This window comes from Toxotes jaculatrix, chromosome 21 (assembly GCF_017976425.1).
Source record: "Toxotes jaculatrix isolate fToxJac2 chromosome 21, fToxJac2.pri, whole genome shotgun sequence".
In the NCBI taxonomy this organism is placed as follows: Eukaryota; Metazoa; Chordata; class Actinopteri; family Toxotidae; genus Toxotes; species Toxotes jaculatrix.
In genome coordinates this window covers 18,360,647-18,375,464 of record NC_054414.1, presented here as the reverse complement: position 1 = coordinate 18,375,464, position 14,818 = coordinate 18,360,647, and the positions used below count along the sequence as shown (strand labels likewise).

Here is a 14,818-nt window from a genome sequence, read left to right as displayed (position 1 = left end):
GATTATTGATATGAACTGAAATCAAAATAGATTCTGATTCATGATTATAAAAGTACAGCTAATTCATATTAAATTTCTATGTGAAAATAAACATTTAAACTGAGGGATATTATAAATAAAGTCTCATCTCCAGGGAATTTGTTTGTGTTATCAATATTAGTATTTAAAATAACTTTATTTGCACTGAAGATCAATAAAATAGATTTTTTACCTGAAAAAAAAACGGCTGTAGTGTAATTCATATTTTAAAAATCAATATTCATTATTTATAATTTCATATTTTTTAAATACTTTAATTATTTTATTTTTATCACTAATTTTTTTCTGCGAAGTTGTTAATGAATGCTGGAACGTGAGTTCGCTCCTGTGTGGTTTCACTTTGAGCTGCAGAAAGTTTCACAGCTTCTCTGCGTCCGGTTTCTTTGTTTTGGTCTCAGACTGAAAACTTCACACCATCAAACCATCTGACAGGAAATTCTCCAGAACTATTCATGATGATGTTTCCTGTGAGAAATGTGGGCCTCTGCGTGCAGTAAATATTATTTTTAAGACCTGACTAATAATTTAAAACAGGAGGAACATATTATTATTATTATTATTATTATTATTATTATTATTATTATTATTATTAAGTGTAAATTAAAATCGCGCACAAAAAACAGAAATCACAAAATGAAGTTTTTATCCTGAAGAGTCTCATGATGCGTTTATAAAACAAACTCACCGACTGATTTGAATCCAAACTGATGTTATTAAATATATTTTGTGAAGCACTGACAGGCCTCAGCCTGCAGACCACAGGATCGAATTTTTCCTTTATTTATTTATTGTTTTTTAATGATTACAATATTTAAAAACTCGACAGATGACAGGCTTTTCTGAAACTCACGGGCCTACAGAGAAAAACGAAGCTTTATTTGTTTCTTTTAGGAAAAAAGTGGCTTAAATGGAGGAGATCTCAGTGTTTCTGCTTTTAATTTAAAATTTTATTCCTTTTTTTGTATTTTGTTTTTTCATGCTAAAAATATACATTTTAAGGAGACGGCAGATGGAGTTTGTGTCTGTTGAAGTAAAAGGGGAAAAAAAAAAATCAAAGCGCAGGGGGATGTGCTGCATTTCAGGAATTTATGGTTTTATTGAGTCTATAAATGTCGGAAATCCTCGTTGGTGGTGGAAATCACCAGAGTGCCAACTGAAAAAGACCATTTTTAAACAAACCGAAACGGAAATAAGCCATAAGAAATAACAATAAGGAGAAATACGTTTTTAAAGAATTCATTTTAGCCTGAACGGCTCACAGCTTCTGTGTCGCTTTAAGGCGGAGGTTTAATTTTGTCCTGATAATCATGGTAGAAAAGTTCACCGCTGAAAGTTTGTGTGACCTTAAATTCCCCCTCAGGGCTGCAATCACGGTTTCCATCTCCGGCCTGTATGCTCAATGCCAAATTGATCCGCAGTGACTGAAGGAAGTCGTCCATTCCGACAGATCCTAAGAGGCTTTAATGCAAAAATCCTTTAGCCTGAAACCACATTATTTAAGCACAAGAAGAAGCTCAATCAACTGCGTTTCAGGTTTTGAAATAACACAGTTATTTTGGCGAGTATTGACGGAAAGGGGGAAAGATAAGGTTTATGATTTAGGAGGATTAAAGCTAAAATAATCTAATATTTTGTCTTTTAAGTCCTTAAATGTCCGAATAACACGCGAACAATAAGAAACCGCACAGACCTTTGGAGTCACCTACAAACCAGAGGCTGGAACAGAACCAAGTGCACGTCCACTACAATGTCAGTCTCCCAAAAACCCCCGACATTCCCTCATCCTAACACTTCCCCTTTCACTCACCATCAAATTTAAACATTTCAGGCCTTGGAGGAAATAAAGATGGCGATGAGAAAGCTCGTCTTAAGCACAAAAACGGCTGCTGTTTATGAAAATTTACAACTTTGCCATGGAAGTTTACGACTCGCCAGGCTCCGGGATTGGTCGCCGCCGGTCATGTGGACAGCAGGAATGGGAACTTATTTCCCATGAGGTTATATTGCAGCTGCTGTTTTCCACCGCTCATTCACTTAACAGTAGTAACACAACCTTTTCCTGGCTCCTTTGTATATGCAATAGTCGTGTGTCGTGTTGTTGTGAGAAAGTGGCCGCTGTACGTGCGTCATTTTCCCAAAAGTGGGCGATGGAGCCTCTGCGCGATGCCTCACCGTGTGCGCCATGTTAATGTGGCTGCACTCGTGTAGGTGTATGTTCGTGAAAATGAGGGATCAGCACACTCCTGGATGGTGCCGGGATTACTTTCATGAGATCACTTGAACACAAAGTGGGAAATTTGGCGGGGGAAAGGGACTGAGAGGAAGCGAGAGGAGCTCCGGCGGAGTGGCACCAACCCTGGGAATGATGGATTATCAACAAAGGTAAGGGCACCGTGTTTCTAATATACCAGCGATTAACTCAGCACAAGTGCGCTGCTGCTGCTCTGTTGTGCCTGAACTGTCACTGTGGGCCTGATGTTTATATGACTGGAAATGGGAAGATTAGTCTACAAGAAATGGCAATTATCCAGCCCAAACCATCTCACGTTGCGTCTTCTGTTTGTTTTTTTTGTTTTTTTTCTTACGTTGTGGGAGCTATTCACAACCAGTTGCTGCTCTGTCTCCGTTTAACCCGTGAGAGGCTGCAGCGCGGAAACAAACACCGATATGTGACCGAAAAACGAAAGAAAAGAGCCGCATTTTCTGAGTCTGAGGCCTTTGAATCATTGGATGTTATATAACAATGACTGGTTTCAGCTGCAGGCCAGACAGGTTTGACTGTGATGATGATGATGGTGGTGGTGGTGGTGGTGGTGGTGATGGTCATACAAGGCCTATGCTGCAGCTGAAAAACGTTTTTCTTAAAAAAATCTGCTTCATCCACCAATCTTCTCCTCTGCTCACGGGTTTTATTCTATTTCATGTTATTTTAGATGATTTTATTTTTTCGTTTTATTCTGAAAAACGTGTCAGGAGTCTCTCAGGTTGATATTTACGTGGCGCAGTCTCTTCTCGTCTCTTTTTCCCCCAAAATGTCTTTATATTATTTTAACTAATCTGCTCTAGTTGTGGCCTTTAGTAAATCAGTGGAGCCAATAATGTCCACATTAAACATTTTGCTGAATTTCTGACGCATCTGCAGTTTTTTTTCTCATGCTGCGGTTTTTATAGAACATCATGTGACATAAAACCACGGCTCGTTTTTTTTCTGTCAGAGGTTTAATCCGTGTTTGTTTGCATTTTCCAAAATGTTCAGCAGCTGTCGCGAGGCTGCGGCCTGCTTCAAGCTAAAAGTGAGGATTTTATAAGTTTAACTTTTAAATTAAAATGTTTTCGAAACTGATTTTTATCAAGCGAGTAAGAAGTCAAACCAAAATCAAACACAATCAGGATTATTCATTTTTCTATGAATTAAAATCATACAAATATTTATTTTTCTAATTCACGCATTATTTTAACCACACGTGGGACTGTATTTCGTTCTGAATTTATTTTTCATTTAGTAAGGTCACTTTTCCAAAGCTAATTAAATCGATAGAAAAAATCTAAATGGAATTATAAAGATCATAAATACAAATGATGACGCTTAATTCAACAAACTTCCTGTAACATCGTATTATGGGCTCCGACAAAAGGCTTTAACGGCGCTGAATTTTGGGCTCATTGATGATACGAAGCACGTTTTACTAACTGATACAAAATGAACATAATAATAATAATAATTTTGATAGTTACTAATAATAGCAATCATCGATCTGCTTGATTATTACTAAACACAGATATTGACCGTGATCATGAAGAAATGCTGGGACCTACATCAGACCTTTATACTCACAGTGGATTTTGAAAACGTGAAATCAGTGTCCACTTGATCAGGATAGGCGAAGGTGGTGGTGATGATGATGATGATGAGGGTGGTGGTGGTGATGGTGGTGGTGGTGATGTCTGTATGTGTGTGGGAGCGCGTGTCCTCCCTCTTGCTCTCGGCACGTCTTCAGGGACTTGAGTCACAGCTGGTGCTGAATCAGGAGCCAGGACGAGCTCACACCTTTGAAAGAGTGAAACATCAACATTACTGACGCAGGGTTTCTGCACTGATCTGGACCGAATAACACCTGGAACAGTGTGTGTGGCAGCTGCGTTAAGAACACAGCGTGTCATTGGTGTGTGTGTCAGTTACAGTAGATTATGTGAGAAGATGGAAGTGAAGGTTAGAGGCAGACGGAGACAGAGAGAGAGGGCGATGGTCGCCAGTAATTTGTGCGTAAATGGAAATAATGCGCAAAGTGTTTTGCGTGTCATTGTGATGTTTTTTTTTCTTCCTCTTTTTGCATTTTGTGTGTTTATGTGTGTATGAGAGAGAGGGAGGGAGAGAGAGTTTGTGCGCGCGCGCTTGTTTATAAAGGAAGACAAGTCCGTGCGTTTCATTTGCATAAAAGGAAGTGATGTTATTTCAGACAGTTCATATCTGTAGTATGTTGTGTTTTTTTTTGTGTAAATGTATGTCTATGACTCGCAGCATCTATGTGTGTGTGTGTGTGCGCGAGCGTGCGTAAAGACTGACAGACTCGAGCGCTTCATTTCGATTCACCGGGGACCCCTGCGCGCAACAAGAGCCCCCCATGGGTGCAATAGTGCAAGCACAGACGGCGGTGATTGGCCAGAGGTTGATCAGATGGTACACTTCCCCTCTGTATTCAGTGGCACTTCACAACCCCCCCTTTCAGCAAAAACCAAATCTCCGATAAAGTAATGGCAAAACCACTTGGACTATAAAAGACAACAAATCATATTCCTCCGGAGTATATACACCCGTTGTCCACCCAATGAGTTCCTATTTTGTTAACTCAACTTTTCCCGTGTCTCTACCGGGAGGACAGGACTCTCTCCTGGGTCAGATACCGTTATATTCCTCGGGATACACCGATCCGTTAAGACACTACTCCAACGCGGCCACATATGGAGCAGCCAACATGCAGGAGAAGGTTTACCCGGCGTCCTACTACCAGCAGACGGGCGCAGCGGCCGCGGCCATCTACGGCCGGGCCGGCGGCGGAGCCGCCTGCGACTACAACCCGGTCGGGACTTTCTACAAGGACGCGGAGGGCTCGTGCGCTTTCTCGAGCCGCGAGGACCAGCCGCTGTTTGTCACTCAGGAGCATCAGCAGCGCAAAGCGGAGTGCACGGAGCAGACCGTCAGCATGAGCAGCAGCATCGACGACAAGTCGTCCACGCTGATCTACCCCTGGATGCAGAGGATGAACGCCTGCTCCGCCGGTGAGTACAAACCTTTCACCCTGTTGTTGTGACAGTGTCCGGAGGTAGAAGAGCGCAGGAGTGCATGAAGTGAGCTCCCTGAGCCTCAGAGTTACCTGACAGCCGCGGAAAGCGTCGCGCTCACGCTAAAATTTAATCAGCTTAACATTTACAAAGAGTGAAGTACATGAGATGATCCGATGATTACAGAGCCGAGGGTAGAGTTTGTGATTACACTGATTGCGCCTTCAGGGCTTTGGCTACTACATCATCATCACATACATACAAGACCATCCGCGCGCGCGCACACACAGACACGCACGCACGCACATACAGACTGGGCCTACATCACCCGAGCTCCAACTTAAAGCTCTCAGCTTCTGTCACATGGTAACTTCAGTCCGGGCCTTTCTCAGAAATGTCGCTTCAGGAGCGATTAAATGTAAACAAATAATAAATAAACAAAAAAAAAATTCTAAATTTCATCATAAATTTCAAAAAACAATATGTTGCGCAGACTAACTCTGACTCTACATCCGTAATGTAGTGTTTCACAACAATATATTGTTGTTATTAGAGAGAAGATACACCAGGAGGTCACTTTTACGCGCCATATTATTCACATTATAGGCTGAATCCATATCAGCCTACATTAATGTCATCGTTTAGTTGAGTTTTTAAAATTAAATATATGTGGAGATCATTATAAACGCACTATAAGGCGGCACAACAAAGAAATGTGACTGGGAAATGTATTGATATTATAGAATATATACCTTTTTTTTAAATGAAGCCTCAGAGTGCATCCTCAGATATATGCGAACCTGTGAGAAGGGAAATCTATAAAAAAAAAAAAAAATACATACAAAAAAAGGAAAGTTAATTCCTACATCACGATGTACCACTTTATGCACACCAAAATATTATTTGTATGTTCTAAGTATGTGATTTAGAGTTCCACTACACTGAATCACCACTCTATTGTATTTTTTCAGATACACCACTACAGATTTTGAGTGCAATTTCAGGTAGACTTTTCTCCTACACTTTCGAAATTCACTCGAGACAAACATTTAATTATTAACTGATGAATTTTATGTTTCTGTCCCAGGTCCATTTGGCAGCAGTGGCCGCAGGGGCCGACAGACCTACACCCGCTACCAGACTCTGGAGCTGGAGAAGGAGTTCCACTTTAACCGCTACCTGACCAGGAGGCGCCGGATAGAGATCTCCCATGCCCTGTGTCTGACGGAGAGACAGATCAAAATCTGGTTTCAGAACCGCAGGATGAAGTGGAAAAAGGAGAACAAACTCCTCAATCCCTCAAAGACACCCGAGGAGGAGGAACAGGCGGAGAAAAAGAGCTAAAAGGACACTGACAGAAAGGCATGTGTGTGTGTTTGTGTGCACACTCCCAAAATAAAATGATGTATTATTCCTTTGTAGATAAAGTTCTGCAAATCACATGTTAGAGACGTGTAGAGTGATAGACTTTATTTCAGTATCTGCACGGTGATAATGTCTGCATTAGGTTAAAATCAGGTCCTCCTCTGTTTGTCCTTGTGCTCGTGTGTTTATTTAGGGGACTATGCAAAAATCCGCCAAAATGTAAATAATTGTTAGTGTTTAGTTTTTATTTTGACAATGTTGTTACCTCATTATCATAGGCCTACTGAGTTTTATTATTATTATTATTATTATTACTGTTGTTTTCCTCATGACATTAAAAGAGGCTTTGTCCCTTACTGTACATCTTGTGGTGTAGTTGTTCTATAATAGTCTAGGCTTGTTGTTTACAGCTGTGCCATCAACAGTTAAATTTGTACAGATAAGAAATGTTACATGTTATTTATTGTTGTTCACCTGTGTTCAATGCACATCTGGATATTGTGTGCAATATTTTGTTTAGAAAATTGTACATAGAAATAAAGATTTTTTTGATGTATATTGGAAAATCTCGTGGTGTCGTTCATGCTCAAGAAGAAACATTATTATTATTATTATATTATCATCATAATCATTATTATTATTTTGTTGTTATTATTGTGGGGTATTGTGCTGCTTCTAAAGTCACAATAAGACTATAAATTCCTATAAAAACCAGCGTGAAGATTAAAATAATTTCCAGTTTGACACTCTGCGCATTAAACTGCCAACAGTGCGGCTGATACGTCTCTGTTATGTGTTACCTGAGCCTTTTGTGGCCTATATTATCAGTGTGTTACATAAATGATGGATGACTCCGGGGCCTGACAGCGCGTCCCGGCGGGGCACTACCACCTCTGTCCGGAAGATGGCGCTCTCTGCCCGCACGGCTCTCGGGGCGCAGCGGGGAGGCACCATTGACTGGAGCCTAACGACCATTATTTCGTCATCATTTGTAACCATGGAGCATGAATTACCTCTTGAAGTCATCAGTGAGGATTTACGACTGGTCAACAAAGGCACGTGATTCCCGAACGCTCTCCCATATTTGGCCGCATACCTGGCAAAGTACAGTAGGGCTTCATTGCTTATAATTCATGATTGCATCCATAAATCGTGCAAGCACACAGGATTATAGCGACAAAGATCTACAAATCGAGGCTTTAAAAATCCAAGCAAATGAGCTCTTACTTTGTAAACTCGTTCTCAGGGCGCTATCCAAATGGCTCCGACTATCAGTTACTAAATTATGGGACTAACGGCGCTGTGAGCGGTTCCTTCAGAGACCCTGGCACCATGCACTCCGGGTCTTTCGGCTACAACTACAATGGCATGGACCTAACCGTGAACCGCACCAACACCGGCGGCCACTTCGGGGCCGTGAGAGAGGATGCCCGGGGATTCGGGCCGGACGCCCGGTACAGACAGACACCCAACTGCTCGCTCTCATCTCCAGAGCCGGTGCCGCCGTCGTGCGCCACGGCCAGCCGGGAGCCGCTGGAACTAAAAAGCCCCTCTCCCCCGTCTGACCGGAGCACGACCTCGAGCGGCAACAATCTCAACAAAAACAACAGCGCTCATTTCACGGAGATAGAGGACGCCACCGTCGCCTCCGAGACCGAGGAAGGGGCACACGGCAGCGGCGGCTCCAGCACGGCACCTCGGGCGCAGCAGCAGCAGCACCAGGAACCCAACGCCACCTCCTCCACTCCCACATCAAATGATTGCCAAACACCACAAATATTCCCCTGGATGCGGAAACTGCACATAAGCCATGGTATATTTACACATCTAATATTATTTAGTTTTGAAGAATGTCACGCTGACGCTGTGTCATAAATCTGTCAAGTGTTGCATGAGTGAGCAGGTTGGTGTGGATGATTGAAAAAAGGCAGTATTTGTAAAGTCTTTATGGGACTGTTTGCTCTCGGTGGGGTCCAGGTTAACTGCCGCTGCAGCCTGAGAGTGGATGGTTAGTGAAACGTGGCTCTGGGCTTTTTTTTTTTTTTTTTAAATGTGGGCAGAAATGTGCAGGCTGGCTGTCGGCGAGAGCTTGAGATAAGAAAGGCAGTAATACCCGTGGCGTGTGAGTGCTGTTATGTGTCGTGTTGGTTGCATGCTTACCCCCCCCCTCCCCGCTCATTTCATGTTCTGACCCCCTGTTTATTCCACATATTCCCAATGGTGAAGCCAAAATAAGTCTAGCAGCCAAAAGGCCGTCTCTGTTGTTGTTGTTCAGTGCGGTTGCTAATTCTCTGGATTTTCTGTAAAATTGTAGATATGACTGGACCTGATGGGAAAAGGGCCCGAACCGCGTACACCCGCTACCAGACGCTAGAGCTGGAGAAAGAGTTTCACTTCAATAGGTACCTAACCAGACGGCGGAGGATAGAGATAGCCCACGCCCTGTGTCTTTCCGAAAGACAGATCAAAATCTGGTTTCAGAACCGCAGGATGAAGTGGAAGAAGGACAATAAACTGAAAAGCATGAGCCTTGTAACGGGAGGGAGCGCCTTCCACAACTGAATAACTTTTGGGAAGAGTAAAAATAATAATAATTAAAGGAAAAAAAAAAGAGAAACAAAGAAAGAAATCCATGAGTACTGTAAAGCTATTGAAAGCGCAGCACCTTCCAGCATGCTATTGTGATAGAAAAAGAAGTATTCTGTGGTCTTAAATGCCATTTTTTTAGTTTACTGTTGTTGTACTATGATAGCTTAGATGTCCTATTTGGAAAATAAGATGTAAATATTATTGGGGGTATTAATTGTCCATGCTCTTTGCTCTCTCTCTCTCTCTCTCTCGAAGGTGTTTAAACTTGAGCTCTTTATTGTAACTTCTTGACGGTCTAACAGGAGTAAATTCATTGTACAGTTTAAAAACAAAAAAGAAGAAAAAAAAAAAAGTTTCCAAACCATATGCTGCTCTTCATTGAATGTAATGTATTCCGGGGCCATTCAAAGCGCTTTAGTGTAACTTTTACTGCTATTTTTGATGGTTATTCTTGTGGCCAGATCCATAAACTTTCATAAACAAGCCAATGTGTAGCTCTAGGGTATTTTGTGCATCTATTATTATTATTGTTTAGAACTAATTATGAGCAATGCAAATGTATTCAACCTGTCAATGTGATAAATTTTTAGTGCAAAGGGTTATTCTGTGGAATAGGCAGTGATGTAAGCTTTTTTCGCCAATAAGCTTTTTGTATTTGTAAGTGAACTCATAGCGCTTGAAAATAAAAGTTTCTCTCAATTGCTTTGAACGTGTCTCGACTGTGTTATCTATCAGAATAAATACAGGAGGGAGCAAAAAGTAGAGTCGTTTTTTTAGGGTTTTAAGCAGCAGCCAGAAGAAGCTGCGCGACAAAGTTGTGGTCAGTTTTGAGCCGAATCAGACTAATTAATGATTAACCTGTAAGAAGTGTTCAAATGTCCGATGGAACAACAAGAATTCAGGCTTTTTTGGAGGCATTTCTTGGTGCTATTTAGCAGAGACAGAGTGAAAGAGAAGACTTTTTAAAACTTACCTCCTCTGACCTCTTTGCAGCGAGATGCGTGTTTGGCATGAGAGAAGATAATGTTGGTGATAAAATCCCCCTAAAAACACACACACACACACATACACACACACAGTGGCTTTGGCTTACAGGTATATAGGCAGGGCTGAAGTTGGTAAAAAATCCCCCCTTACCAAAGATTGTATAGGCCTATATTACTTACAGACTGTGAAAAGTCACGTGAGGTCCATAAAGTTGGTTTTATGGTTTTGGGGAGTAGACAATGTACTATATAATTCACAACCTTGAATGAAAGTGACGGCTTAACTGCATGGATGGGACTGGAAAGGCTGGACTGGGGAAGGAAGTGGTGTCCAGTCGTATTTAGTTGGTTTAAGCTGCTGGAAAACTTGGAATAAGCGTTTCCATAAAAACACTGTGTGGCTGCTAAAATTTTTATTTTAAAATTCTCAGTTTAAATATTAAGTTTTTATCTTATTTTATTGTGAGTGCTAATTTTATTTTTATTTTTTTTAAATGCTGTTTCCACTCCTACAATTTGAGAGCCAAAGCCAGATTCCTTCCACATGTTCAACCTGCAGAAAATCGCTTATTATTTGACGCCTTTAATATTTTCTTATGCTGAAAATATCTAAACGTATCGTGTTTGGAAACGGCTCCACAGGCCTCTGTTTCTGCTCAGCAGTGGCAAATAATGCTCAGAGTGTCAAGTACTCAAAACTAAAGAAACACACAAAGTGCTTTATTTTGCAAAAACAAAATATTTTCATCTCGACTTTAACACTATTTAAGAGCCTTTATGAAGCTGCCATGAAACGAACTTGAGCGAGGCCCTGGAGTGATTTATCCCGATCTGTCAAGTCACCGAGCGGCCAAAGGTGAAGTTTCGGACAACCCAGAGCTGGACACAGGCTTCACTGATTTTACATAAAGAAATCACAGCCTATGTGGTGCACTGTCGACCGACCACTAATAAAACATAATGATATTATCTTCAGGAAACTACAGGCTGCATCTGAGACTCGTGCAATATTTTCCCAAAGTCTTTCCAAACTAATTTCAGGTAAAGAAAAAAAAAAGTTAAAACCAGTGGTGGGCTATATGGGTCCCAGACATTTTCCACATATTCATAACTATTAAGTGGCAATTTAACCAGCGTAATGAGTATTGCATATTGATAGGGGTAATCTGCACCCGGATCTCATGCATAATTCATAGCGGCGGGGATCATCGCTGGGTCAGTAGACGATATAGACTGCAGCCGCAGATGCGTCAGGAGGAAGCGCACTGCTGCCAGACTTTGCACTGTCACCATCGAGACTGAGGTCTGGAAAAAAAACAGTGTGTTTTGGACACGAAAGAAGAGACTTAAATCTTTTATTTAATATATATTTAAAATTCTAGGATGGTTTTGTGGTTTTGTTTTCTGTTTTTTAAATCACTGCAGACACGCTGCGTAAATTTAACCGAATTTAGTTCCACTTTTTTTCTGCTCTGCTTTGTAACATGAGCAGTTTTAAAGTTACATTTTTGGAAAGCGATGCAGGAGTTACAGTAAATAAGGTCGAAATGCCACCACAAAGCACCACGACCACTGTTTTTAACCGCAAATGGGTTTTATACCGAGAATAAAATCGATTTAAACGCTGTTTCCTGATGCAGCTTCAGTTTCAGCTCGTTTAGTTTACATAAGAAATTCTTATATCCGCTCTAAAGTTGAATGCAAAAGAGAAAACTGCATGTATTTGAAAATTAAATCGGTAAAATAAGAGAAGCTTTGTGACAGTAAGCATTCACCCCTCACACTGGACCTAACGCAGAGTGATTCATTTGATCGTAGTGGTAAAAACATGGAACAAATGTCACCTTGAACGTTTTTCGGGGGTCACGGGTGCTGCACATCTGGCAGACCGTGTGTGAAGCTCAGCTCACTGCTGCCGCTCTGAGGTGTTTGTAATGCAGCCGCTCTGCCAGCAGAGGGCGCCTCAGACCGGTCCGGCTGATGATGGATGGTCTTTTTTTTTTTTTTTAATCCGGCTCGGGTTCTTATCATCGGGGGCAGAGCAGGTTACAGAGCAGGACGCAGACAAACACCGTGTCACTCGGAGCGTGTTTATTAGTTTTCGCTTTAGTTTGCACAGGTTGAGTGGAGGAAATAAAGCTTTAATCTCTGATAGTCTGAGCTGAGACTTCCTGTGGACGTTTGTCCTCATGTTTTCTTTTCATCTAAAACACAGGGTTTGGTTTAAACCTTGAATAAGTCAGGTTGAGACTGATTAGCTTGATAATTACACTGAATTAGTATTAATTTTTATTTTATTATCCTGCAGTTCAAGTACTGTAGTTAAGTGCAGTTTGCGCTAACAGTACTTGAGTATTTGCATTTTATACTTGTGCTCCTCAACATTTCAGAGGGAGATTTACGCCACCACGTATTTTTTTTTTAACTTCCAGATCAAGATTTCTCATTAAAATAAAATCTGATGAGCTTTTAAAACTCACTGCATTTTAAACGAGTATTTCCCAACTTTTTGTCCATTAGTTGTCTACAAGTTGTTTTCAGCTTCACCACAGAAACCTGTCATCTCTAAACTTCTCAGGCTGTTTCATTTAAATAACTTCCTGAGGTAAAACGATCAAATATTTTTAGATAGAAATAACAGAAAAAAATAGAGTGATGTCCAAAAAATTTAAACTAAAACCTTTTCTCCTTTGCTCTCTTATTTATCATGATCATGTCCCCTCAGATTTATCTGATGACCCTTTGAAAGGGACTCAACCCCTCGGTTGGAAACCACTGCAGTAAACCTGACTCATAAAGCAGTTAAAAGAAGCTCCACCTCGAAAACCACAGTAAACAGTAAAATGCTGCCTACACATCAAATCAATACTAACTTTATACTTTCAGTATATTTAGCTGATAGTACATGTGTTCTAAGTACAGGACCTTTGCTAGTAAAAGACAGTAGTGCCAAGAAAGAGAAAACCTCATACTGTATATTTGTACATGTCTGTAGCTTCTGACGTGACACTAGTCACGTTAATAGTTGCATCAGTCCAAGTGATCACGCTGTGTAAAGTGACATGTTTATGATTTTGATGCTTATGATGATTATTTTAAATATCTTCTTTATTTTTATTTTTAATTGTAAAGGTGAGATTCAGTGTCACAGTTCTCACACAGCAGATCACGTCTGAAAGTAAAAGTTCTGTTTTCTTTGGAAAACGTTTTTAAGAGTTTATTGTTTCTGATGTTTGGACAGATGTAAGCTTAAGTTTATGTCCACATGCAGAGGCTGAGGACCTGTCATCTATATAGACCCTGTAGATCCGAACTTGTGTAAATACAGCAGCAGCCACAAATTCGTATCTTGGGGAGTATGTAGGTGATGACACTTCACCTCGAAGGGAAGAAAACTTTGCTTTAAAAGCTACAAAAATATGAATTGTTTACTGTTTGTCTGTTGTTGATTTGATATTTTCTGGGTCTGGTTAAATGTAGTGTAAGTTAAATTTATACTTTTTAAAGAGGAGTTCTGAATGGAGGCTGCAGGCTTTCAGTAGACTAAACACGCTGCCCTGGGTGTTTTTGTATTTCTTCTAATTCTTTATTTTTTTTTTTAGCTGCACATTGTTGTAGGAGAATATGACAGTTGCAGGACAGGCCCTCAATGTGGGCATTGTTCGGCGCATCATTTATCACGGCTCCTTTTCTCTGCCACTGTCTGAAGTCGAGGAGGAGTTTTAAGTTTGCAGGGGAAACGCGAGGAGGACCCGCACAGACAGACAGCTCCTACACACCGGACACAGTCTGTCCTCATGAGGAGATGAGGCCGTAAAGAAAGAAGTAAGTTTACGAAAGATGTTTGTTTTTGTTTTTTGTTTTTTTTTCCTCCCTGTGTTGACAAAAGAAGTGCGGAGGCGAAGTTTGGGTTTAATTTGCGAGTTTCGGGTTTTAATAATCGCGTAGTAGGCGGGAAACTTAAAGTTAAAAGTTATAAACAGATATAAGGACATTTATTAATGTGTTTATTAATGTTTAGATTTCTATATTCGAACTTCTGTAAAGACACATATTGCGTTACTACAACTATGTTCTCATCCACTATCTGCCCACAGGATGAGTCACTTGTTCACAAATACATTAATAAACACACATCTGCTCACACTACAGTGTGTTAGAAACACTATTAAAAGTCTATATACTGCTTACGGGGGGCGGGGTTAAGGCCTGACCTTTTGTTTATTTGTTTTTTTTTAAAAATATAAACCTGTTTATTTATTCTGTGTTTTCTTTGCTAACGTTGTCTCTGGGAAACTGAGTTGCTTCCATTGTTGATTCAACTGTCTCTGTATTGATTCAGAGCAATAAATCGCCTCCTCTGTGGACACGTGGTCCCTGCAGCTAATTGGCAAGAGAGGAGACTGAAGGAGGGGGGGACGGGGGGGTTTGTACATGTCCATCACAGATCAGACTGGCACCCTGAAGACTGTGGACTGATGGGATGTTGTTATATCTGAATGAATATAGTGCATTGAGCATATTGTCCATTCACTGTACTGACTTATCATGTGAGACCA

The 14,818-nt window shown here is 40.9% G+C and overlaps 2 protein-coding genes across 2 annotated transcripts; both read left to right on the top strand.

The window, feature by feature from the left end:
- The first annotated feature begins 4,865 nt into the window (after positions 1–4,865).
- Positions 4,866–6,663, top strand: hoxb6b (homeobox B6b). The gene is made up of 2 exons (XM_041029558.1): positions 4,866–5,316; positions 6,407–6,663. The coding sequence occupies exons 1-2, from the start codon at positions 4,866–4,868 to the stop codon at positions 6,661–6,663; spliced, it is 708 nt and encodes a 235-aa protein (XP_040885492.1).
- A 1,236-nt stretch (positions 6,664–7,899) lies between these two features.
- Positions 7,900–9,246, top strand: hoxb5b (homeobox B5b). The gene is made up of 2 exons (XM_041029556.1): positions 7,900–8,497; positions 8,999–9,246. Exons 1-2 carry the CDS (start codon positions 7,900–7,902, stop codon positions 9,244–9,246), a joined length of 846 nt encoding a protein of 281 aa, XP_040885490.1.
- Positions 9,247–14,818: the final 5,572 nt, after the last annotated feature.

Bases quoted from the DNA above. Each gene is read 5' to 3' on its own strand.
- hoxb6b (XM_041029558.1), top strand. From the start codon at position 4,866: ATGAGTTCCTATTTTGTTAACTCAACTTTTCCCGTGTCTCTACCGGGA. The intron at 5,317-6,406 runs GTGAGTACAAAC...TTTCTGTCCCAG, and splicing joins GATGAACGCCTGCTCCGCCG to GTCCATTTGGCAGCAGTGGC.
- hoxb5b (XM_041029556.1), top strand. From the start codon at position 7,900: ATGAGCTCTTACTTTGTAAACTCGTTCTCAGGGCGCTATCCAAATGGC. The intron at 8,498-8,998 runs GTATATTTACAC...GTAAAATTGTAG, and splicing joins GAAACTGCACATAAGCCATG to ATATGACTGGACCTGATGGG.